General features: G+C 48.3%; 1 protein-coding gene across 4 annotated transcripts in view; it reads right to left on the bottom strand.

Moving 5' to 3' along the window:
- Nucleotides 1-27,579, bottom strand: part of TJP2 (tight junction protein 2) — a 533,564-nt gene that overhangs the window by 159,494 nt on the left and 346,491 nt on the right. For all 4 annotated transcript variants that reach the window (XM_085632998.1, XM_085632999.1, XM_085632996.1 and 1 more), the window contains 2 exons: nt 15,732-15,843; nt 247-401 (listed from right to left, as the gene is read on the bottom strand). In XM_085632998.1, coding sequence (XP_085489124.1) covers nt 247-401; nt 15,732-15,843 — 267 coding nt within the window. The remainder of the gene's footprint in view (nt 1-246; nt 402-15,731; nt 15,844-27,579) is intronic.

Genomic DNA, 27,579 nt, shown 5'->3' with positions numbered 1-27,579 from the left:
GACACCAAGTTGGCTATCAGCATGGGTATCCTTCGGACACAGAAAAGGAATAGACTTCCCTGGGGAACTGTCCAAAAGGATAAAAATGACAGTCATGGGCTAAAAGGATATACACAGAACAATAGGAATTACTGACATGATATTTCATACTACCTCTATACAAACTATACATTTAACAATACCCCATAATTTCACTGAACAATAATTTGGCTTAACAAAAGTAAATACAAACAGAAAAAGACGGACCTGGTACATCATCTGTGTATTTCTGCTCCTTGCTCATCTCCGTGACTACTGGTGATGTAGGAACAGCTGGGGTGTCATCAGTCATCACTGATTTGAAAGGGGTAGGCAAGGCTCCCATTCTTGCCAGCCTACTTGGTGGTGCCTCTTCTTTGGAGCTGAGATTAAAAAACAAACTCTAAACAGTGCAATCAAAATGTGATTTAACGACGTGCACTACTGCACAAGAGCTTACTTAAGTACTTCGAGCAGCAGTGAAGTTTACAAGTAACATCTGTGATTAAACTCATTACATTATACTAAGGTTTAACAACTAAAGATATTATAATGTTCACATACTGCTGGTGTTTTTTCAGTCATGTGGGTAGACACTACTGGAGACTCTGGAACATGGCTTTCTTGATATGTGTCGATCTGCTGCAGATAACCTGAAGCTCTATCTCTAAGCTTCAAGGTGAAGCGCACAAGAGAATAACAGGTTGGCCACTTCACTCCACATCCCATTAAGCCAGATTCATAACATCATGCTACATAACTGGACACACAAAGCCTAGAAAATAGAGCCCCTTTCAACCCCAGCAGAGGAGCAGGAGTCATGTTGTGTATTGTCCCAGTAACATCAAAAGCTTTACTCTTGGGTTCCCTTTCCCTCTTTCCTTCCACCCCTCCATGAATACTCACCAGCCCATAACCTTGGGCAGTTCAACCCGCTCTTTCTTTATATGAAGTCATGTTTTAAACTGTGCTTTATTATTACGGCCACTTGAGTTTTACCCATTAACCTCTTCTGTGCCCATGACGAGATAGTCTCGCCATGGAGCGTGGTTGCGCTGTGCCCATGACGAGACTATCTCGTCATGAACCCCACCCACTAATGCAACGCCCGGCACAGGAGGGGGAAAGGGTGTGGCACTGAAGGGGTTAATATGGATTTGCAGCATTTGATATATAAACCACCACCAGTCAAATTTAACAAGAAAAGCACATGTCTAGCTCAACGGCTAGAAAGGACAAACACAGAATAACAAATAATTCTGAGGAAAAAAATGGAAAAACGCAAATGATGATGTAAAGCAGAAAAAAAGCAAAACAAAAAACTGCAGAGGAAAAAAGAAAAACTGCGATTGACAAATACTAAACATGAAAAGTAGTAGAAATATGGCCATGCATCCACCATACTCTTCTTGATAGCTGATTTAAGCGGTATCAAGTTAATAAAATTAATGGCTGGCATTTTTATGAAACTATCTCAGGTCTTTGCCTATAACAGTGATTAGTTTTTCCAGTGTATAGCAGTAGTTCAATAGATTTTCAAACCACTGGTTAAAATGGGGGGAATTGATTGAGCCATCCTTGAAAAATAGACATGCAGTTACGTGAAAACCCAGTCCTCTTCTGCAGATTTATCATAGACTGCCAGAATCCTCTTAGAAAGATGTATTCATAAACTATCACAAATGCCCATTACCTTAGAGAAAAATAGGACTGTGGACAGTATTGAAAAGAAGTAATTTATTTATCCTACCCAGTATGAATATTTAATCTGCAAATTGTCTGCAGGGTCTAGTGTGTAGCATCACACCCTGGTCTCCAGGCAAAGCAGAACAGTGCTATTCTGAGATTCACTAGTTAATTCTTAATATCCGTCCTCGGCAAGTGCTCTCAACCAGCACTAGCACACACAGCAGAGCAAGCCAAATGTTATTCCAGCCTGCTGTCAAATCAAAAACAATTGCAGACTGCACAATTTTATTTGGGATTGTTGTTAAGCACTACTAATCACCCCGCAGTGGCCTCAGAGAGCATTAGGGTATGGGGTAGCGAGTCTCAAAAAGTACTATGTTGGAGCCAAGTGGGGATAACTAATCATTAAGCTGGGAGGAACGCGTTACTTACCTGTAACTGCAGTTATCCAGTATTGGTATCTTTCATAGATTCACATGCCTGAATCATTCCCCGTCGTCGGGGTGGGAGTCAACGGTAAATAACAAAGCAATGTCTCAGTAGACATATATAGTAACAGGCCCCAAAAGGCCTTAGCTTAGTAAGCTATCCACGTCCTTATGTAAAAAAGGACCAAATTTTGGCCAGTAGCCAATCAGCTAGCACCACCCTCTAGAACCTTCCTGGAAGGAGCTCTAGTCCCTCAGATTTTCGTAAGCACAGTGCTAAGTAGTTGTATCACTGAGAGATCCAAGAGAGCCCTTCCAGGGGAGGCGGGTGGGTTGCATGTGAATCTATGAAAGATACCAATACTGGATAACCGCAGTTACAGGTAAGTAACGCGTTCCTTATCCAGTATTAGGGTATCTTTCATAGATTCACATGCCTGAATCAGAGTAGTAAGCAATGAGAAGCACATTTCGACAGGTATATCACATATCCAGTCACTAGATAATAACATATCCATGTGAAAAACAAGAAGCACTAGAAAACAAAGACTCAGCCAATGTATACATTACAGTGCGAAATGTGCGTAAAAAAGGCAAGGATGGTGGCATGAAAGAAAGGGCTCACCTCTACTGAAATAGATGACGGAGTACCGCGTGACCCACTGACGCATCCTTCATGATCTCCGTGTCCAGCCAGTAATGCTTGGTGAATGTATGCGGCGTCTTCCATGTGGCCGCTCTACAAATGTCTACAATGGGCACCCCTGCAAACAGTGCCATGGAAGTAGACATACTCGATTGGGAAACAAGGAAACCCTACCCACAAAGAGCCTGGGTATTATGTGCTGTAAGGAAACAATAGCTCATGCGGATTGATACTTAACAATATAGTGTATAATCTAAAATAATGATCAAAGAAAAGGGGATTATAAAAGATGTCAGAAGAAAAGGCAAAGCCATACACGTTAGATCTTTTTTGTGATGAATTTTTTGTTTATATTTCTGAAATATTTACACAAAAAGTGGACATAAATTTACGATACAAATTAACATTAAACATACAAATTACACAATAGTGTCCCAAATGAAAAACCTTACAAAAAATTTTTTTTACATAACATACAACATACAGACAAGGTTTGCATTTCTCTTTACACAGGCAATCACCAGTAATTAATTATTCAAATTAACAACACTTATTTAATATAGGTGTTGATTGAGTGATTTGCCTATCGCGTCAACGGCGTTTCGACCCTATTCCAAGTGTAAAGGGTCTCGTCAGGACAGTCTAATGTAGGGACACCTAAAAGGAAATTACAAGAATGTATCAGAAAAAGGGCCAGTGGGGCTTAAGAAATGAAAGTAAAATACTATAGGTGATGCGCCTCTTTACCTTAACGTCCAACACTAGTCTAGCGTGAAAATGTACAGTGACACCGTGTTTTAAGTGAAGGGATAAAATACTCACAGGTACCCAGCCGGGTGCTGTGTGCAAATAGAGAGAAAAACATTACTGTCTGAGCCATAATTCAGTTGTATATGTATATAGTGGAAACCTAAATATCTACTTACCCCTGTGAGAGTGGACTCACACGGAGGCAGTTGCCCAATGTAATACGGTGTGGTTGTGAATATCACGTAAGATGAGGGTCCTTCAAGATACAGAACCTCCAAACTGCTATATTAACGAGTCCGATCAACTGTATAAAAAATAATAAAAAAAATAAAAAGGCGCTAGTAACAAAGAAACCAGTGGAAATTGGCCTCTTCAGTCTATTAGTCACATGAAACTAAAACCAACGCAGAGGAGACGCTGCTCCTACCTCATTTATTTTGTCCGGGTTTCTGAATATCTCACGGAGCGCTGCAGCAGGCAAGCAAGGTCCTGGCTGCTAGGTACGATCACAGCGGTTGGTGGGGGAGTAGAACACTTAAGCCTGATTCGATAAGCGCTGGCCAATCAGGATTTCCAAACAATACTCTGGCGCGAGCGTGACGTTGCTAAGTTACCAAAAGCTAACTTCAATCACTGTCACGGCATGTGAGCGAGGTTAATCAGTAGCTAATCAGGATTCCCAAACAATACTTTCGCGCGAGCGTGACGTTGCTTGGTTACCAAAGGCTATCGTCAATCTCTGTTGCGGCACGTGAATGAGGACGTGAAAAGAAATGAGTGCTGTGCTCCGATTTATACCGCTATGGTATTAATAGTGTTGGAACCGGGAATACGGCACTATCGGATGAAATACCTAGATGATAGCAATTATATAAATGGACACAGTTACCAGACTTATTGACAGCGCTTCTGCATTAAATATCAGTGAATGATCAGTTGGTAATTAAAAAAGCAGTGGAGTATAGAAAAGATTGACGTAACAATTACACAATTACATGGGGTTACAGGGGTTTGCAAATTTTAGGTTATTTGTTCATTGGTTATGGCGTATAACAATGATGAATACAATTCTTTACACACTGAGCAGTGAACGTTACAAATCGCCACCAACACAATTATGAGAATAGTCATTGATTTAAAACAAAGAAATAGTAATGTAGATGCGTGACTGGCTATACAGAAAGGCTTAAAATAATTATCTTATCCAGGACAATATGCCATAATTAGTTGTTAACTTATTCCATCCGAGACATTAAAAATAATGTACATTCGAATTTACAGAGTACATATATCAGTATATCCCTAACTTTACATATTATCCATCATTTATTGTCACACCGGTATGTTACTGGCTATTTATGGAATAATATATTGAAACTTCTTTGAAATTACAACAAAAGCTGTATTGAGAAAATTGTTTAAAGATACATGCTAGGTCATTAAGCCACACTGATTCAGGAAAGGGTAGTAATAAACCCACGCCATTCCTCAGCTGTGTTCAGCCCTTGTAGTATAGAGTTAGTACGCTCAATCCAACGACATTCCAGGCGTTGCAGTATCTGTGATAAATCTCCGCCTCTTTTGCCGTGTGCCCTTTCTCTCTAAAGTGATTGACCAATGGGGCATTGGGAACAGAATTCCTAATCCTACTGGGGGTTTCCAGATGTTAAAGGTCACTATAAATGTGGTAACTGTGTCGCCTGTGAATTTACTGCAAACACTAAGAAATTCACTCATGGAAAAGTTGATCAAGTACTAAACTTCTTTGCCAACTGCAATACCAAAAATGTAGTATATTGCATACTATGTCCCTGTGGGCTACCATATATTGGACAAACGCAACAAATTGTCAAAGCACGCATAGGGCAACATCGCAGTAGGATTAGGAATTCCGTTCCCAATGCCCCATTGGTCAATCACTTTAGAGAGAAAGGGCACACGGCAAATGACATTCGCTGGCAGGTAATTGACAAAGTGATTGATCCGAAAAGAGGCGGAGATTTATCACAGATACTGCAACGCCTGGAATGTCGTTGGATTGAGCGTACTAACTCTATACTACAAGGGCTGAACACAGCTGAGGAATGGCGTGGGTTTATTACTACCCTTTCCTGAATCAGTGTGGCTTAATGACCTAGCATGTATCTTTAAACAATTTTCTCAATACAGCTTTTGTTGTAATTTCAAAGAAGTTTCAATATATTATTCCATAAATAGCCAGTAACATACCGGTGTGACAATAAATGATGGATAATATGTAAAGTTAGGGATATACTGATATATGTACTCTGTAAATTCGAATGTACATTATTTTTAATGTCTCGGATGGAATAAGTTAACAACTAATTATGGCATATTGTCCTGGATAAGATAATTATTTTAAGCCTTTCTGTATAGCCAGTCACGCATCTACATTACTATTTCTTTGTTTTAAATCAATGACTATTCTCATAATTGTGTTGGTGGCGATTTGTAACGTTCACTGCTCAGTGTGTAAAGAATTGTATTCATCATTGTTATACGCCATAACCAATGAACAAATAACCTAAAATTTGCAAACCCCTGTAACCCCATGTAATTGTGTAATTGTTACGTCAATCTTTTCTATACTCCACTGCTTTTTTAATTACCAACTGATCATTCACTGATATTTAATGCAGAAGCGCTGTCAATAAGTCTGGTAACTGTGTCCATTTATATAATTGCTATCATCTAGGTATTTCATCCGATAGTGCCGTATTCCCGGTTCCAACACTATTAATACCATAGCGGTATAAATCGGAGCACAGCACTCATTTCTTTTCACGTCCTCATTCACGTGCCGCAACAGAGATTGACGATAGCCTTTGGTAACCAAGCAACGTCACGCTCGCGCGAAAGTATTGTTTGGGAATCCTGATTAGCTACTGATTAACCTCGCTCACATGCCGTGACAGTGATTGAAGTTAGCTTTTGGTAACTTAGCAACGTCACGCTCGCGCCAGAGTATTGTTTGGAAATCCTGATTGGCCAGCGCTTATCGAATCAGGCTTAAGTGTTCTACTCCCCCACCAACCGCTGTGATCGTACCTAGCAGCCAGGACCTTGCTTGCCTGCTGCAGCGCTCCGTGAGATATTCAGAAACCCGGACGAAATAAATGAGGTAGGAGCAGCGTCTCCTCTGCGTTGGTTTTAGTTTCATGTGACTAATAGACTGAAGAGGCCAATTTCCACTGGTTTCTTTGTTACTAGCGCCTTTTTATTTTTTTTATTATTTTTTATACAGTTGATCGGACTCGTTAATATAGCAGTTTGGAGGTTCTGTATCTTGAAGGACCCTCATCTTACGTGATATTCACAACCACACCGTATTACATTGGGCAACTGCCTCCGTGTGAGTCCACTCTCACAGGGGTAAGTAGATATTTAGGTTTCCACTATATACATATACAACTGAATTATGGCTCAGACAGTAATGTTTTTCTCTCTATTTGCACACAGCACCCGGCTGGGTACCTGTGAGTATTTTATCCCTTCACTTAAAACACGGTGTCACTGTACATTTTCACGCTAGACTAGTGTTGGACGTTAAGGTAAAGAGGCGCATCACCTATAGTATTTTACTTTCATTTCTTAAGCCCCACTGGCCCTTTTTCTGATACATTCTTGTAATTTCCTTTTAGGTGTCCCTACATTAGACTGTCCTGACGAGACCCTTTACACTTGGAATAGGGTCGAAACGCCGTTGACGCGATAGGCAAATCACTCAATCAACACCTATATTAAATAAGTGTTGTTAATTTGAATAATTAATTACTGGTGATTGCCTGTGTAAAGAGAAATGCAAACCTTGTCTGTATGTTGTATGTTATGTAAAAAAATTTTTTTGTAAGGTTTTTCATTTGGGACACTATTGTGTAATTTGTATGTTTAATGTTAATTTGTATCGTAAATTTATGTCCACTTTTTGTGTAAATATTTCAGAAATATAAACAAAAAATTCATCACAAAAAAGATCTAACGTGTATGGCTTTGCCTTTTCTTCTGACATCTTTTATAATCCCCTTTTCTTTGATCATTATTTTAGATTATACACTATATTGTTAAGTATCAATCCGCATGAGCTATTGTTTCCTTACAGCATGGAAGTAGACATGGCCCTTGTGGAATGGGCACGAACTGTTGATCGCAGCGGACGTCCCGCCTGTTGATGACAGAAGGTGATGGCTGAAGAAATCCAGCGGGAAATGCTCTCTTTGGTGAGCGGTAGCCCTTTTCGAGGCCTACTGTACGCTACAAAGAGTTGATTAGACTTACAAAATGATTTCGTTCTATCAATCTAAAACTTTAGGCAGCGCTTAATGTCCAAGGAATGTAGAGTTTTCTACGCCACTGTTTGTGGATTCGGGAAGAATGAACGCAGCACAATAGCTTCGTTAAGGTGGAACTGAGATGGAACTTTAGGAATAAACGTTGGATTTGTGCGGAGAAGGACCCTATCCTGTTTGAACTGAATCAACGGTTCTTGGATTGAGAACGCTTGGAGCTCCCTCGCTCACCTCGCCGAGGTAAGGGCAAACAGGAGCGCAACCTTCCAGGAGACATACTTAAGGTCTGCTCTATGTAACGGGTGTTTCATTAGTTGAGCTAACACTGTGTTGAGATGTCAAGCCGGTGGAACAGGCTTCACTGGAGGAAAATGTTGGAAACAGCCCTTTAAGGAATTGCTCAATGAGTCTGAGACCATAATGATGGACCTGTAGAGGATCTCCTGAAGCGTGATATTGCTGCTAGGTGGACCTTAATGGAGGCATGAGCAAGACCAGATTTTGCCAGATGCAGGAGGTACGGCAGGACTTGCTCCGGGGTGGAAGAAAGAGTGTAACCCTTTTGTTTTACACCAGATACAGAATCTCTTCCATTTGAGCGAGTACGTTTTGTTGGTACTATCTGCTCGAGCTAGAATTTGTCTGCAGTCCGGAGGAATGTCTAAGCCCTGAAACTCTCTGAACTCAGGAGCCATGCTGATAACCTGAGAGATGCCGGATCCGGATGTTGAACCTGCTGATTGTTGAGCGTTAGAAGAGATGGAAACGGCCTCAATCTGATTGGAGGTTCCAGGGAAAGGAGGTGAATTTCCGTGAACCAGTGGCTACGCTGGAGCTATCAATATGAGAGTGCAGGGCTCCGCTTTCATCTACCTTAGTACCCTGGGAATCAGGGGTGTTAGAAAACCCCGGGCAACCAGGTTAGCAGTCACCCGGTTTTTCCCAACACAAGGGGTAGCTTGGCTCGAGCGGTCGGGGGTCAGGCACCGTGTTAAGCGTACGTCACACCCTCACAATAACCATGCGTTCATCCGTTCCAAAAACGACTCTACACCGTAAAAATTTATGAAAGAATCTCTTTGTGTTTATCTTAATTTTTCTCTTAGTTGCAGGGTTATGACACAAATACAATACAAAAGGATTTTCTTCAGAAATAGCAGGTCAATTAAATAATAACACTTTGCAGGGGCAATAAATAGGATTAGGTCATAAATACACAAGGAATAAATAGAGGTGCGATAAATACATAGGGCAAATAAATACTGTCAGACAATAAATACAAGGCAGGAATAAATACGGTCAGACAATAAATAAAACACCTTCAATACATAATATAGCCATCAAACAATTGCAAATCAGATCACATTTATGAGGTAGATTGATTTTACCATGCCCAAGTACAGCTTATGGTCACTGGGGTGGCCTGGGGATGTCCCACCTAGAGTTGTCAAGGCTGGGGCCTAAGCTGAGGTAGAATGAGGGAAACCTAAGGTTCTGATTCTTCCAACTACACAGTCCCTCACACAGGTCCCTGCACCAGTCTCAGTTCACCCCCTAGCACTCTCAGGTTGGTCCTAACACCCCTCTAGCCCAAAGACTGGTCTTTTAGGGCTCCACAGGGCCTCAGATGCCCTTTCTACCACTTACTGCCCTTTTCACGAAGATCAGCTCCACTCGGCGCCGGGTCGACGTCGCTGGGCGGCTCCGGTTCGATGTCGCGTCGATCTGTTCCACTTGACGCCGTGTCGATGCCGTCGGGCGGTTCCGATTCGATGTCGCTGGCCGGCCTCGGTTCGATGTTGCGTCGATCTGCTTTACCGGACGCCGGGTCGATGCCGTGAGGCGGCTCCGGATTGATGTCGCTGGGCGGCCTCGGCTCGATGTCGTGTTCCGGCGTCACAGGGTCACGGTTCCCCCGCTTCTGGGCGACTCCGGAGTGCGACCTCCACTCCCGACCTCCTGCGCGCTTTACTTCAGCTTCCGGCGACTACGGAGGGCGGACTTCACTCCCCCGTCGACGCCTCACCTCAGGTGACTTCTACTCGACCTCCGGTGTCTCTACACGACCTCCGTCGGCGCCCTCACTCGACCTCTAGCGGCTCCAGGTACGACGTCTGCCTTCTGTCAGCGCCACTTCTCCACCTCGGGCTCCAGGTCTCCAGGCTTCTCGACGTCGGGTCTCCAGGAGGATTCCACCAAACAGGTCAGGAACTTGCTGTTCTTCTCCTTTAAGGCCTGTTCCGGCTGTTCAGGTCCTTAAGATGATTTTCTGGTCTTTATCCCACACAGGGCTTTAGGCTGGGCTTGGTCAGTAGGGACTAGTATCAAGGGTGGGTTTCTGGACCCCACTCCAGGCACAAGTTTCCACCCCTGCTGCCTTACTCCTTCCTCCTTCTGTTTCTCTGTCCTCTCTCCTCTCCAGTCAGGTGCCAACTGCCTACTCCAACTGCCAACTCTGAGCTGGCTTCCCAACATTCTAAACCTGCCTCACACTGTCACAGGGTTCTAGAATGTTCTGGAAGGTACTAGTAGGTTCCAGCTATGTCTCAGGTGACAATGGGTGGCCACCATTTTGTGTTTCAGGCCCTCAGACAGAAGTTCCAGGGGTAGGGAAAATGGCTCCCTGACCCTGCATCAACACTAAAAAGTCTGGTGGTTCCCAAAAAGGAAAAATACTAACAGGGTTTGAGGCAAAAGTGGGACAAAATAAATAATGATGAGGAGGGACCACCCAAAGGGCTGACAGGTCTAACAAGGGGAAACGGCGGAAAGGCGTACGCAAAGACGTTGCACCATGCCATCGAAAAGGCATTCCTCAGGGACCCTGGTTGGGGATGCCAGCTTGCAAAGTGTTGGCATTTGGCGTTTTGCTGGGTGGCGAAGAGGTCCAGAAGAGGGGTGCCCCATTGAGCAAATATGTTGCTGAGGACTAGTTGATCCAGCTCCCACTCGTGGCATGCTGCCTGTCTCCTGCTCAGATAATCTGCCAACATGTTGTGTGCACCTGGAATATAATCTGCTCGGAGAGAGATGTTGTGACGTAGCAGCCAGTTCCACATTTTTTCCGACTCGCGCGAGAGAGTGTCAGCGAGCGAGCTCCCCCCTGTTTGTTCAAATAGTGCATTGTCGTGGTGTTGTCAGTTCGGACAAGCACTATGGAGTTTTTGATTCTTGGAAGGAAGGCCACCAGAGCTAGATAGACTGCGCGCAGTTCTAGAAGATTGATATGAAGTATCTTCTCTGAAGGGGACCACTTTCCGCTTATCTGCAGTTCTTGAAGGAAAGCCCCCCAGCCCTCTAAGGAGGCGTCCGTGGTGATTATATGAGGAGCAGCAGGAAGCAAGAAATGCAAGCCTTGAGAAAGGCTCTGGGGGCAAACCCACCATCGTAGAGCCTGTTTGATCCCAGGAGTCACGTGGATGATGTCGAAGGACCCTGTACACTGGACCCACTGATCCGACAGTGCTTCCTGAAGGGGTCGCATCCAAAGACGGCAATGCGGGACTAATAGGATGCAAGAAGACATCATCCCGAGTGGGGATTTGAAGAGACGCACTGACAGCGTCTTTCTGGACATTATCCGGAGCGCTAAAGACCGAAGTTTGTCCTTGCGTTCCTGTGATGGGAATGCTTTTCGCTGTATGGTGTCTAGTGTAGCTCCCAGAAATTGCATGCACTGAGACGGCTGCAGGACAGACTTGTCCTGGTTGAGAGTTAGTCCCAGTGAATCGAAAAGCCTCAGACAAGCGTTGGAAGACCTTGTCGTGCCTTCTAGAGATGGAGACTTGATAAGCCAGTCGTCTAGATATGGGAAGACCTGGTGATGGCGTAGGTATGCAGCCACTGGAGCTAGACATTTGGTGAAAATGCGTGGCGCCGATTTGAGCCCAAATGGCAGAACCCGAAACTGATAATGTCTGCCCGCCACCATGAATCGTAGGAATTTTTTGTGGTTGCGGTGTATTGGTACATGAAAGTATGCGTCTTGTAGGTCTAGCAACACCATGTAGTCGTTCGCATTGAGTAGATGTAATACCTCCTGAATGGTGATCATACGAAACGACTGCTTCTTTAAAAACTTGTTCAGGTTTCTCAAGTCCAATATAGGTCTCCATTTTTTCTCCTTTTTCCGGATGAGGAAGAAGCGGGAGTAAAACCCTTTTCCCCGTTGACTTGGGGGAACCCTCTCTATAGCTCCCTTTTGGAGCATAATATTCACTTCTAAAAGTAAAGGACGTAGATTTTTGTGAAGCATTTGGCGGGGAGGGGTTTGAGGAGAGATCTGTATGAATTCTAGAGAATTGCCGAATTGTACTAATTGTAGGACCCAACGGTCCGTAGTTATTTCTTGCCAATTTGGGAGAAAGTGGGAGATTTTTCCACCAATCTTGGAGGGTGGAGAGAAGTTTGAAGCCGGCTGTAGTTGACAGTCATTGCCGCCGAGCGGCGCCCTTTTGTCTTCCTCCTTTGCCACGAAAGGAAGATTTTGGGTATGAGGATGGCTGTCGCTGCTGGTATTGCGGACGGTATTGTTGGGAGGAGGAGAAGGAAGAACGTTGTTGAAATTCTCCCCTAGTGGAAGTGTGACCTCTTCCTCTTGAACCACGAAAGGAAGGGTTCCGAAATTGTAAAGTACCCAAAGCTCTGGCGGTATCAGTATCTTTTTTAATACCCTGCAATGCCTCATCAATATGAGCGCCGAAGAGAAGTTGGCCATCATATGGCATATCCAGCACCTTAGTTTGGACCTCCGGCCTGAAGGAGGTTGCCTTGAGCCAGCCCTGGCGTCGAAGGACTGCTGCGCCAGCTAGTTGTCTAAATCCGGTCGAAGCAATATCCATTGCGCAGTCTATAAGCTCAGAGGCAGATCTGTCCCCCTCAAGCAGGATCTTCCTTGCCTCTTCTTTTGACTCCTCTGGCAGGTCTGCCAAGTATGGCGCAATGTCCGCCCACATCGGACGATTGTAACGACCCAACAGTGCAAGGGCGTTGGAGGCACGCACTGTTAAAGCCGACATTGAGGAAAAACGTATGCCTATATTTTCCAGTCGTCTACCCTCCTTATCTGGTGGAGCTGTCAACAGAGCAGCTGGGTTATTTGACTTCCTCTGCGCAGCCTGAGTAATGACAGAGTCCGGCTTTGGATGGCCTGTGAGACAAGCCGGAGCGGTGTCTGGAGCTTTATATTTTTTTATCCAGCCGTGGTAGTACAGGAGGGACCGATGAAGGGTTCTGCATAATCTTTATGCCTTGTTCCCAAATGTAATCTATTATTGGAATCGCCCGGACAGACTTCTTAAAAGGCTCCTTAAAATCATAAAGGAAACAGTCTTGTTGGTGCGAGGGCATTGGAATCTGGAAGCGCTGGGACGCTCTTTCTATGATGTTATGAAAACCGCCAATGTCTTCTGGCGGCGAGTCGGCCGCGGTAGGAGCAGGGGAAACCAGACAGGGAAGGATGTAGTCATCCCATTCAGCCTGGTGAGACTGAGGTCCTGAAGCTCTCCTTCTTCAGGCTCCCCCCTCATCTCCGTCGTCCGTGGTGGGACGAAGTGGCGATGGGACAGGCTCTGACTGCAAAACCAATGGAGGCGGTCGTGGCCGTGGCGTTGGAGGCCCAGCTGGCATCGGGGAAGGTGCCGGCGTCGGAAACCACTGTTTATAATCCGAAATCAAGAATTGTAGATCCGTGACCAGAGACGCAGGCAGACAAACCATGGAAGGTGGGGGCTGCACGTATTCCTGAGGTGAAACCTCCTGATATTCCTGGTTAATGTCCTCATAGTCAGAGACATCTTGATATTTTACGTGTAGTTGCGATGGACTTGTCGCCGCAGGAAAGAGACTGGCGTCATCCGAGTCTTCCTCGTCAAAAAGGTGAGTCGGAGGCAAGGTTGGGACCTTACTGGGTGAAGTGAGGGCCGGAGTCAGTGCACGTTTGGTTATTTTTAGGTGCACATAAGTACTTTGCATATCAGAATCCATATCCGTCGACGGTAGAGTTTTAGATGGTGAAACAGGTATCATTTGCATTTGAGACGTCGTCGATGAGGTAGTAGTCGACTGTGTCGTTGTCAGCGGCAAAGGTAATGATGATGATGGCTTCCTCGTCGACGATGGCGTCGACGACAATGGTCTCGTCGACGGTGCTTTCGTCGTCGACGGTGCTTTCGTCGTCGACAATTGCTTCGTCGACGGTGTCCTCGTCGACGAGGATGTCGACGAGGAAGCTTTCGTCGATGGTGTCGTCGTCGACGCTCCCGTCGGCAGTTTAATCGACGACGATGATTTTTTAATGGCTAACGTCGACGAGATAGCTTTACCTGCCGTCGACGATGGAGTGGTCGTCGTCGAAGACATAGAGTGGGATGTAACCATAGACAGTGTCGCCGTCGACGAGGTAACAGATTGCTGTCGACGGAGATCTTCTCGTCGTCGAAGCCACGTCGACGAGGTCGTCGACGTCGACTGGGTGGAGACTGGTTACTTAAAGGTATGTGGTACAGCCTTAGGAGAAACAATCCCTGGCAGAGGCAAGGGCAGGACCTCTGAAGACTTTTTGTGCGTCTTCTTTTGAGGTGGCTGCGACGAAGGGTCCGGAGATGACACCCTTGGTCTTTTATGTGAGGAGTGAGAAGAGATAGAAGAACCCTCACTTTCCTCAGAGGACAGAATAGTTTCCTTGTCCTTCAGCCTTTGCAGCCAGATTAAAAGGCGCCCTTCTCGGTCTTTCAGGGTCTTAGATGAAAAGGTATGACATACCTTACAGTCTTTCGAATTGTGGCTAGGATAAAAGCAATAAAGACAGTCCTTATGCTGGTCGTCCACGTGATGCCTCTTCTTCCCACATGAAGTACAGGATCAGAACAGTCCCTTCTGTGGGGTATTAGCCATGACGAAATCAAGGAAGTTTGTAAGCAAGAAACACTGGAAATCCAGAAGAAATGAGCAGAGCTCAGTGGAGACTCCCTTAGCACGACGTGCGGTAGAAAATCTGAGGGACTAGAGCTCCTTCCAGGAAGGTTCTAGAGGGTGGTGCTAGCTGATTGGCTACTGGCCAAACTTTTGTCCTTTTTTTACATAAGGACGTGGATAGCTTACTAAGCTAAGGCCTTTTGGGGCCTGTTACTATATATGTCTACTGAGACATTGCTTTGTTATTTACCGGTGACTCCCACCCTGACGACGGGGAATGATTCAGGCATGTGAATCTATGAAAGATACCCTAATACTGGATAATGGGCTGTGCCTGGAGAAAGCCAACTACATGATGGCCAACCTTTGAAATAACAAGAGTACTTGGTAAAGAGGCAAAGCTGGACTTAGGTGTCTGACTAAACAGAACTTAGGAAGCAACTATATAGAGCTGCAGAGAAGACGATAAGCAAATGTTAAGAAGTTGGTTTTTAAGGTTTATCCTGAATTTCGGGTAGGCAACTTAAGAGGACTTTCACAGGGAGAAGCACTGAATATGAAGAGACTGACTGACACATCTATAAAGTCTGATGGACAATGGGCACAGACTATCAGACCTTAGATTTCTGGCCCATGATAGTTCAGTGATTGGCAGTTGAGGGCATTAGTCTCTTTCTTCTAATGAGGACTAGTGTGACGTGGTTGAGTTGTCTTACACCAAACAACTGATGGACTGCATAGTTTTGAGTGGTGCGGAGGCCAGTATATAAACTGCTGCAATAGTACAGGGGTGATGTAGCCAAAAGGAGCATTTAGGCAATGTGTTGATGGGAGAGGACCATCAGCAGAACTTCTCTATGGATAGAGATTGTAATATCTGCTAAAAAGCTAAAGCACACAATTTCAGGAATTGAACAATCAACCAATAGCACAATGTACAGACAAATAAACAAAGGCATAAGAAAAATACCATTTTACCTTGATTTTTCTTTCAGCTTCTCATTCGAGGAATGAGATTCAAAATCAGAGTGATGCAATCTTGTGTCTTCGTGAGGAGAACTAGATCGGTTGGACTCTATTTCAGATATATCTGTTAAAAAAAGAAAAATCAAGGAATTGCAGCACTTATTGTACAGAGCTAAGCCTGTGTAAGACATTAAAAAGTAGTGACAGAGAAACCTATAGTGTGACTGGTAAAGGGAGGTAATGAGCTTCTAGAATTGCACTGCTTGTACGTTGTAATACTTTTTAAAAATACAGCTACTTGCCTTCCGACTATCTTCTATGTGCTTTTCCATATTTAAAAAAAAAAATGTTTAAAAAGAAATTAATATTTTATGTATGTCTTACCCATGGTGGTTTTCCCACCCTTTTATGATTTTCTAATGAAATCAAATAAAAGTATATTTGACTTGAGCTTCTAGAATTGCAGTGTTCATACCCTTAGCATTGCAGAAATAGGTTGATATGGAGAAATGAGGTTCAACAAGGTTTTTAGGATTAGATTCTTCCTTAATATCTCTCCTAAGTGTTAGAAATGTATTCTTGCCAAATATTTATTTATTTTTAACTCTAACCAGTCTCCATGCCAAGGCCAAGTTGTTTCACGCCACTAAGTATTAAATGTGTTGCTTCATCAGGGCAAGATATATATAGATTATATAGATATATATATCTGAAACAATTAAACAAATACCACATTCAATTAAAAATTGTTCCTCAACATTTACTCTCCTTTTCTTGTGTTTTAGTGCATGTTGTCTTGATCACACTGTTCAGAACCTGATGTTGGGTTCGTAAAGATATTCTGAAGTAATAAGGAACAAGTTACTTACCTTCGGTAACGCTTTTTCTGGTGGATACAGTATCTGTCTGTGGATTCCTCACCTTATGAATATCCCCTGCGCCAACATTCCGTGGAATTCTTTCCTAGATCTCCACGCCGACGAGGACGTCGGCTCCGCTCGCGACTCCGCATGACGTCACCGGAGCCATAAGAGAGCCTCGTCGGCGTGATGACCTCAGTTCGACCCATTTTTTCTGTGCCTCCGAGGCGAACAGGTGGACCGACAACAGATTCAAAGTATACACAGAGCACAACATTTGAACAAATATACACAATACAAAATCAAAGAGGAAAGCTAAAGAACATAAGCATTTCCTATAACTGCACCAGATAGAAAGAAGATATAATGTAAAACAACAAGCCAAATAAGGCATCCTTTAAGGTATACCAAGGTGGACAACGGGGAGGAAGGTGGTTCAGTGAGGAATCCACTGGCAGATAGTGTATCCACCAGAAAAAGAGTTACCGAAGGGAAGTAACTTGTTCTTCTGATGGATACATCTGCCTGTGGATTCCTCACCTTATGAATAGATTCCCACAGCAGTCCCGCTCCCGGAGGAGGGTGTCCACCCTTTTATACCAAAAAGTCCTGCAAGACAGAGCGCGCAAAGCGGCCCTCCATCGTCATTTCGGAGTCCAAGCAATAATGCTTTGCGAAAGTGTGGAGGGAAGCCCAAGTCGCTGCCTTACAAATATCCATTACAGGAACACCTCTGGCCAGAGCAGAGGTGGAAGACTTGGCTCTAATAGAATGAGCTCTAATTCTCTCAGGTGGTTCCTGCACAAGATGATCCATCTGGATAGAGTGCGCTTGTGCACAGCCTTGCCTTTTGATCAACCAACGTAGCCCACAAAGAGCTGATCGTCCATACGCAAGTCCTTTGTCCTGTCCAAATAAAAGCTCACTGCTCTTTTAGGGTCCAGGCGGTGAAGTCTCTCCTCCTCCTTAGAAGGGTGAGGGGGAGGATAAAACACAGGGAAAGTTATGGACTGCCCCAGATAAAAGGGAGTAACTACCTTTGGCAGAAAAGCAGCCCTGGTCCTGAGGACCATCCTTTTAGCATGTGTGGTCAAAAACTGGGGTTTTGAACTAAGAACTTGAAGCTCACTCACACTCCTTGCTGAGGTAATGCCCACCAGAAGAACAAGTTACTTACCTTCGGTAACAATAGATCTGTAAGAAACATTAGTAAGTTAGATTCCTCACCTTAGAATATCCCCAGGCGTCAGGCTGGATCCGGAAAGATTTTGTCAGCAATACCCTTGCGCGTCGCTAGGCGTCGTCTGCGGCTCCGCGTCAGTCATCGGCGTTGTGCGCCGGGATGACGGAGTACTTAGATGCCGCCCTCGCGCGCTGACGTCAGTTCTTGTACATAGCTTTCCGCGCCAGGAACGCAGAGCCATGCAAGAGACCGACACTGGTGCCAAAAAATTTTAGGGCCCTGAAAGGGATAACCTCAACCCTCTATATCGGTTCGCAGAGCGGGGAGGAAGGGTGGGTCGGTGAGGAATCTAACTAATGTTTCTTACAGATACATCGTTACCGAAGGTAAGTAACTTGTTCATCTGAAAGAAACACGTTAGTTAGATTCCTCACCTTAGAATAGATACCCCAGCAATACCAACCCCGATGGGGTGTCTGCGAACCAAGATCACACCAGAAAGTCCTAGAGAACAGTACGGCCAAAGAAGCCGTCTCTCCGGACTTGGCCGTCCAGTCAATAATGTTTGGCAAACGTGTGCAGCGAGGGCCACGTTGCTGCCTGACAGATGTCATGCAAGGGGACTCCCCGGCCCAGGGCAGTTGTAGCCGCTGTGGCCCGAGTGGAATGGGCCCTCAGCCCTACAGGAGGTTCTTTTTTAGCTAAGGAGTAACAAGTTTTGATACACAAAACGACCCACCGAGAGATGGTTCACTTGTGCACCGCCCGCCTCTTCTTAGCGCCCACGTAGCCAACAAAGAGTTGGTCGTCCACCCGGAACTGCTTGGTGCGGTCCAAATAAAAGGAAAGCGCTCGTTTTGGGTCCAGACGGTGGAGCCTCTCTTCCTCTTTCGAAGGATGCGGAGGCGGAAAGAAGGTGGGCAACGTAACAGACTGCCCTATGTGAAAGGCAGTTACCACCTTAGGGAGAAAGGAAGGCAGAGTCCTGAGAACAACCTTGTCCGGATGGACATAAAGAAAAGGAGGCTTAGAAGAGAGAGCCTGGAGCTCACTCACCCTCCTAGCAGAGGTGATGGCAACCAGGAAAGCAGTCTTGAGCGTCAACAGACGAAGGGGACAATTATGAAGTGGCTCAAAGGGAGCGCACATCAGATACGTCAATACCAGATTCAAATCCCACTGAGGCATTACGAAAGGGACAGGAGGAAACATGTGAGAAATGCCCTTGAAGAAGCGAGAAACAACAGGGGATTTGAAAAGAGAAGGCTGATCAGGAAGCCGTAAGAAAGCAGAGATAGCAGAAAGATAACCTTTGAGAGTGCCCAGAGCAGAGCCCTGTTGGGCCATGGAAAGAAGAAAGAGGAGAACCTCAGAAAGGGGGGCGGAAAGGGGATCCACAGCCTTTGCTGTGCACCATGCCACAAATTTGTTCCACCTGCAGGCGTATACTGATTTTGTGGAGGGACGCCTGGCTGCCAGAATCACATCACAGACTTCAGGAGGCAAGTCAAATGGCATCAACTGTCGCTGCCCAATCTCTACGCATGGAGGTGGAGACTGGACAGGTTCGGGTGGAGGACCGTCCCCTGCTGCTGCGACAGAAGGTCCTCCTGAAGAGGCAGTCGTATCGGGGGAATCGATCGACAGACTGAGTAGCTCGGGATACCAGTACCTTCGTGCCCAATCCGGAGCCACCAAGATGACTTGGGCCCGGTCCCGCCTGCTCTTCTTCAGCACTCTGGGCAGAAGAGGTATAGGCGGAAAGGCGTACAACAGACCGCAACTCCACTCGCGACGAAAAGCGTCTCCGAGCGAGTGCCGCCTTGGAAACTTCAATGCGCAGAACTGCTGACATTGCGCGTTCTCTTCGGTGGCGAATAGATCTAACCAAGGCTCTTCCCACTGCCGAAAGAGGTCTTGCGCCACGTCCGAGTGTAGATGCCATTCGTGATCCATCATGCACCAGCGGCTGAGTTTGTCTGCTCTGGCATTCAGAGAGCCCGCCAGATGTTGAACCACCAGGGAGATGCCCTGATGTTCCAGCCATGTCCAGAGGCGCAGAGCCTCCTGACAAAGGGTCCACGACCCCACCCCGCCCTGCTTGTTGCAATACCACATGGCAGTGGTGTTGTCCGTGAACACCTGCACTACACTTCCTCGGACAGAAGGAAGGAATGCCTTCAGCGCAAGTCGGATCGCTCTCAACTCCAAAAGGTTGATATGGAGCCTAGACTCCGCCGGAGACCAGAGGCCCCTGATCTCCGCCTCTCCCATGTGGGCCCCCCATCCCAGGAGGGACGCATCCGTCACTACTACGTGCTCCGGTTGGGGGAGGGAGAGGGATCTGCCACTGACCCAATCGCGGTCCGTGAGCCACCAATGCAACTGTCGTGCAGTGCCCTCCGAGATCAAGACATGGTCGGACAGGTTGCCCCGATGCTGGGCCCACTGAAACTTCAGGTCCCACTGCAGAGCCCGCATTCGCCATCTGGCGTGATGCAACAAGAGGTTGCAGGAGGCTATCAGACCCAGAAGCCGCAGCACCAACCGGACCGAAACACAAGATAGAGGCCGAAAGATGGGAATCAGAGCCTGAATATCCCGGACCCGCTGTTCCGGAGGATAGGCCCGGAACTGCGCAGAGTCTAGAACCGCTGAGCTTCTGGAGGGACTCAGATGCGACTTCGGCACATTGATGGAGAACCCCAGCAAATGCAAGAGGTCGGCCGTAGTCTGGAGGTGGAAGACGACTGCCTGGGGCGAGCCCGCCTTCAGCAACCAGTCGTCGAAATAGGGGAAGACTGGAACCCCCAATCACCCGAGGGGCACTGGTGAGGCCGAAGGGGAGCACGGTAAACTGAAAATGTTCTTGGCCCACCGTGAACCGCAGGTAACGCCGGTGGGCTGGCAGGACGGGGATGTGGAAATAAGCGTTCAACGCTACCATCCAGTCTCTGGGGTCTAGGGCAGCCAGAACCTGAGCTAAGGTGAGCATCTTGAACTTCTCCTTCCGGAGGAAGACGTTGACGCTCCTGAGGTCCAAGATAGGGCGTAGGCCCCCTTTGCCTTTCTTGGGAACCAGAACGTAGTGGGAACAACAACCACGACCTACTTCTGGACCAGGAACGCGCTCGATGGCCCCCTTGGCCAAGAAGGCCGTAACTTCCTTCTGTAGAAGTTTCAAGTGGTCCCCCGACATGCGGTGGTACTGCGGTGGCATGGCTGGAGGGGTCGCCTCGAAGGGAAGGGAGTACCCCTTTGGACGATTTGCAGCACCCACCTGTCCGACGTGATGGAACGCCAGTGGAGCAGGCAAACTCTGCCTCCCACTGGCGTGGAATGGGCCTGAAAGCACGGACTAGGAGGGCTTTGAGGCGGATGCTGCTGGGGTATATGTGGACGGACCGGCACGTTGTCCCCTGTACCGCCTCGGCGGAATCCACGTCCGCGACCGCGTGGAGGTTGGTCCTGTGGCCTGTGGCTAGGCGGACGTGAGGGGGCGCCCCTTCCTTGGCCACGAAAGGGGCGAAAAGCAGAAGTTTGCAGGCGCGGGCCGAGAGGCCCAAGGACTTGGCCGTAGCCCTGGAGTCCTTAAAGCGCTCCAGCGCACTATCCGCTTTGTCGCCAAAAAGGCGCCTGCCATCGAAGGGCATGTCCATGAGGGTACTCTGGACATCCCCAGAAAAACTTGAGGACCGCAGACAGGCGTAGAGACGAAGCACCACCGTGGTCGACATTGCCCTACCCAGCGAGTTCGTAGTGTCCAGACCACATCGGATTGCATGCCGCGCGGCATCCCGCCCCTCGGCAAGAGCCTGGACGAGCTGTGTCCGGGCCTCCTCCAGACACTGGGGCAGCACGTCCTCCACCGTATCCCACAGGTAGTGGGAGTAACGGTCCAAGAGACAAGCGGTGTTAATAGACCGCAGTACCAAACTAAGGGAGGAGACCAGCTTCTTACCAAACTGTTCTAGTCTCTTGGGACCAAGAACGCGCTCGATGGCCCCCTTGGCCAAGAGGGCCGTAACTTCCTTCTGTAGAAGTTTCAAGTGGTCCCCCGACATGCGGTGGTACTGCGGTGGCATGGCTGGAGGGGTCGCCTCGAAGGGAAGGGAGTACCCCTTTGGACGATTTGCAGCACCCACCTGTCCGACGTGATGGAATGCCAGTGGAGCAGGCAAACTCTGCCTCCCACTGGCGTGGAATGGGCCTGAAAGCACGGACTAGGAGGGCTTTGAGGCGGATGCTGCTGGGGTAGATGTGGACGGACCGGCACGTTGTCCCCTGTACCGCCTCGGCGGAATCCACGTCCGCGACCGCGTGGAGGTTGGTCCTGTGGCCTGTGGCTAGGCGGACGTGAGGGGGCGCCCCTTCCTTGGCCACGAAAGGGGCGAAAAGCAGAAGTTTGCAGGCGCGGGCCGAGAGGCCCAAGGACTTGGCCGTAGCCCTGGAGTCCTTAAAGCGCTCCAGCGCACTATCCGCTTTGTCGCCAAAAAGGCGCCTGCCATCGAAGGGCATGTCCATGAGGGTACTCTGGACATCCCCAGAAAAACTTGTGGACCGCAGACAGGCGTAGAGACGAAGCGCCACCGTGGTCGACATTGCCCTACCCAGCGAGTTCGTAGTGTCCAGACCACATCGGATTGCATGCCGCGCGGCATCCCGCCCCTCGGCAAGAGCCTGGACGAGCTGTGTCCGGGCCTCCTCCAGACACTGGGGCAGCACGTCCTCCACCGTATCCCACAGGTAGTGGGAGTAACGGTCCAAGAGACAAGCGGTGTTAATAGACCGCAGTACCAAACTAAGGGAGGAGACCAGCTTCTTACCAAACTGTTCTAGTCTCTTGGGTTCACGATCCGGGGGAGCGGATGGGAAGGAGGTCTGGGAAGTAGAGGCCTGGATAACCAGGCTCTCGAGCGTGGGGTGCATGGACAGAAAACTGGGGTCGCCCGGTGCAGGGCGGTGGCACCAGGCCACGTTCCGGTCCACAGGAGGTACTGTGGAGGGCTTGGACCAGGTGCCCTTCAGAACGTCCACTAGTGCTTCATTAAACTGCAGCAGAGGCTCCGAGGAGCTTGCTGACGGTTGGAGCACTTCTGTGAGGAGGTTAGTCCTCACGGCCACAGCAGGTAGCTCCAGCCCAAGGGCTTCAGCCGCCTTGCGCAGCACCACAGAAAATGCAGCACCTTCCTCCGAAGCCACGGTTGGAGGAGAGATGAAGCCAGTGTCAGGGGATTGTCAAGACCACTGGCATCCCCCAGCTCGTCTGCCCAGTACTGTGATAACTGGCCCTGCCGGGCCAGAGGGTCATCAGACCCTCCCCAGTCGTCACCGTCATTCGATTCCTGGTAGACAGGTGGAATGATCGGAGCCGGGCGGAAGGTGAAATTACCACCATTCTGGCATCGGGTGCGGCGCCGGGACTGAACCGGAGAGCGGCGGCGCCGGCACCGGTGGAGGGGTCGTGAGGTCGACAGGTGCCGACTGGGATCCAAGCCTGGATCCTGCGGGGACCTGCGGCGTCGGGAACGGAGTCGGCGCCGGAGCCGCCGGCTCGCAAGGCCTCCCAGTCGAGCCCGCGGGGCCCGAAGGCGTGCCAGCAGGCGTCGACGACGGAGCCAGGCCTCTCATGGCCGAGAGGAAGGCACTGATCTCTGCCGGAGTCGCGTCCGTCCCAGGGACCGGCGGGTATGAAAACGGACATGACTCCTGCGGCTCCGCGTGGGTGGTACCACCCGAACCCTCAGCAGAGTCGTGCGACCGGCGAGGGGAGCCCGAAGAGTGATGTCACCTCTTGGACTTCTTACTATGTTTTGACTTACCCGAAGACTTGGAACCAGATGAGCGGTGATGGCTGCGGCTCCGTGACCGGTCTCTCGACCTCCTCCTCGACCGGGACCGTGAACGGCGCGGAGCAGACTGCCGGAGCTCAAGTAGCCTGCGGGACCGCTCCCGCCTAGCCTTCGAAGTCAAGGCCCGGCAGTCGAGGAACGACTCGGCATTGTGGTCGGCCCCAAGGCAGTAGAGGCACCGGCGGTGGTGGTCTGTAACCGACATCAGTCGGTGACAGGAGTCACAGGTTTAAAACCAGGCATCCTACCGGCACCAGAGTCGAATCGATGAGAATAGACCAAAAGAGTCCAAAAAGTTTAGTCGAAAAATGACTAAACAGGTATGCTCTTCCCGGATCGGCGCGGTCTGGCGCGGAAAAAAGAAGAACTGACGTCAGCGTGCGAGGGCTCCGACAACGTCATCCCAGCACTCGACGCCGCCGACGAACGCGGAGCCGCAGACGACGCCTAGCGACACGCAAGGGTATTGCTGACGAAAAATCTTTCCAGATCCAGCCTGACGCCTGGGGATATTCTAAGGTGAGGAATCTAACTAACGTATTTCTTTCAGATAGACTGTTTTAAAAGACAAAAGCCTCAAAGGACAGCTATGTAAGAGTTCAAATGGGGAGGCCATCAAAAAAGTTAAAAGAAGATTTAGATCCCATTGGGGCATAACAAAGGGAGTAGGCAGAAACCTATTGGTAAGGCCCTTGATAAACCTCAAAACGATAGGAGACTTAAATAAAGACGGCTGATCAGGTAGACACAGAAAAGCCGATAAGGCCGACAAATAGCCCTTAACCATGGCCACAGCACAACCCTGCTGAGCCAAGGAAAGAGCAAACTGAAGAACAATCGACAACTGGATCTCTCTTCACAACAATTAACAAACAGACCATCTATAGGAATAAATCGACTTTGTGGAGTGTCGCCTGGAAGATAAGATAACATCCACAACGTCCGGCGGGAGAGAGGTTAACCCGTTCAATCTCCAGGCATGAAGGTGCAGGCTCTGGAGGTGGGGGTGTAGAACCTGCCCCTGCGAGAGGAGGTCTGCCCTGAGAGGGAGACGGAGCGGAGGGTGCGATGAGAGGTGAAGATCTGTGTACCACACCCTTCTAGGCCAATCCGGGGCGATCAATATGACTTGGGCCCGGTCTTGGCGAATCTTCCTCAGAACCAGAGGAAGCAAGGGTATGGGAGAAAACGCGTTAAGGAGTTGTAAGCTCCAATCCAATGGAAACGTGTCCCCCAGCGCTCCCTGCAGTGGAAACTGGGGACTGCAGAAAAACTGGCAGTGCGCGTTCTCGTGGGTGGCAAACAGGTCCAACCGAGGAGATCCCCACATCCGAAAGATGTGAAGGGCCACCTCCGGATGAAGCCGCCACGCGTGATCGGCAGAGAAATGCCGACTGAGACTGTCCGCACCAACATTCAGTACACCGGCTAGGTGATTTGCAAACACACAAATCTGATGGTTCTGAACCCAGGACCAGAGTCTCTCGACAGACGATACAACCCTACACCTTCCTGTTTGTTGATGTACCACATCGCGGGAGTGTTGTCTGCCAGGACCTGAACCGACTGACCGCGAAGGGAGGGAAGGAAAGCATTTAGTGCCAAACGTATCGCCCGCAATTCCAGAAGGTTGATGTGAAGCAACCTTTCTTCTGGAGACCAAAGACCCTTGACCTCCAGATCCCCCAGATGAGAACCCCACCCTAGAGCAGAGGCATCAGTGATCACTGTGGCCACCGACGGAGGAGGCTGAAAGGGCTTTTCTTGAGACAGGTTGTCCTGCACACTCCACCAAGTCAGCTCCGCTGCAGAGTCTCTGGAGATTGACTGACTCCCTGAGATCTCCATTGTGTTGAAACCACTGTCTGCGGAGGCACCACTGGAGTGCCCTCATGTGCCAGCGTGCATGGCTGACCAACAGAATGCAGGAAGCAAACTGAGCAGGCGTAGAAACTTCAGGATTGGAACAACCGCTCTATCGTGAAACACAAGAATCATTGCCTGAATGTCGAGAATTCTTTGTGGAGGAGGAAATGCTTGACACACAGTAGTGTCCAGTACCGCCCCATGAACAGGTTGCGCTGAGAGGGCACAAGGTGAGATTTGGGCACATTGATTGAAAAACCCAAGTTGAACAACAGTTGAGATGTTACTCGCAGATGATGAAGGATAGGATAGGATCATCACTTATAAAGCGCGAACGAATGCCGAGGCGTCTTGGCACCGTCTTGAAGCACCATCTCTGGCGACTCCGCTTTGAGCAGCCAGTCGTCCAGATAGGGGAAAACAGGAATCCCTGACCTTCTGAGATGAGCTGCCACCACGGCCATCAACTTTGTGAGGACCAAACGGGAGGACCGCAAACTGGTAGTGCTGTGACCCAACCGTAAAACGGAGATACTTCCTGTGCGACTTCAGAATGGGGATGTGAAAATACGCATACTGTAAGTCGATCGACACCATCCCGTCCTCTTGCTGCAGCGCCAGAAGAACCTGAGCAAGGGTCAGCATCTTGAATTTCTCCTGCTTCAGGTAAAAATTCAAGACTGTGAGGTCCAGAATCTGACGTAACCTGCTGTCCTATTTGGGGATCAGGAAATACCGGGAGTAGCATCCCTGACCCCTTTCCCACTCTGGAACCACCTTTATCGCACCTTTTTGTAGTAATGCAAGGACCTCCTTCTGTAGAAGAAGCAAATGGTCCTCTGAACAAAAACCTTGGCAAGGAGGGGGAAATTCCCAAAAGGGAAGGCCGCACCCATTCTCTACAAGGTTTAAAACCCAAAGTTCTGACGTGACCGATTTCCAACCCTGTAGAAAGTGAGACAGCCGACCCCCTACAGGACCCACATGATCCAGGATGGGGGGGGGATCTAGGGCTGCTTTCCTGTGGTACCAGAGGGAGCGGGGGAGGCAGAAGAGGAGGAGGAGGAGAGATTGCGGGCCGAACCACGTTGGCGACCTTTGGCTCTTCCTCTATAAGACTTATAGAGTGGATTCTGCTGCTGCTGAGTTTGATGGAAGGTGCAAGAGGAAAACCTTCCAAAGCCACGATATTTTTTGTAGCCAACACCTCTTGACTGGGTTTGCAATCCCAAGGATTTTGCCGTGGCTCAGCTATCCTCAAACCTTTGCAAAGCCAAATCTGCTTTTTCCCCAAAGAGTTTGGATCCGTCAAAGGGCAAATCAAAAAGAGTGGCCTAGACATCAGGGGACAATCCAGAGGATCGAAGCCAAGCCTGCCTTCTTGTAGCTACGAAGGAGCCCATAACCCTGGCCAATGAGTCAGCCGCATCCAGGCCTGATTGAATAGCCTGTCTAGCCGCAGCTTGGGCATCCGAAAGAACCTCCATAAAGTTTCCCCTCTCCTCATCAGGTAACTTGGGGGCCAACTGTTTTGCCGAGTCCATCAAGGCATGTATATAACAGCCCAACAGACAAGTAGCATTGGTTGATTTCAGTGCCATGCTAGTCGAAGAGAAGACCTTTTTAGCTGACTGCTCCATTTTCTTAGAGTCCCTGTCAGCTGGAGCCTGAGGAAAAGCACCTGAAGATTGTTTGGAACAGGATGCCTGCACCACCAAACTTTCTGGAGATGGAGGAGAAGAGAGAAATACTGGATCCCCTGGTGCGGTCCTATATCCTCTAGCCACAGCCTTAGAAACAGCAGGCGAAGAGAGTGGTTTACGCCAAACCTCGAGGATAGGCTCCAATAAGGCTTCATTAAAGGGTAACAGAGGCTCAACTGTAGAAGGCGGCGAATGCAAAACCTCGGTCAGCAAATGGTGCTTATATTCGGCAGTAGGTAACTGTAAATCCAAAAGCTCTGCAGCTTTCCTTATAATCATACAGTAGGGAGCCAAATCTTGAGGAGGAGAAGCCCTTGTTGAAGAGAGTTCCCACTCAGGAGAGGTATCCAATCCACTCGCCTCCTGAATTCCCTCGAATTCATCTAGAGACTCTTC

Source organism: Triturus cristatus, chromosome 2_1, assembly GCF_964204655.1.
Source record: "Triturus cristatus chromosome 2_1, aTriCri1.1, whole genome shotgun sequence".
Taxonomy (NCBI): Eukaryota; Metazoa; Chordata; class Amphibia; order Caudata; family Salamandridae; genus Triturus; species Triturus cristatus.
This window is presented reverse-complemented; position numbering and strand designations above follow the sequence as displayed.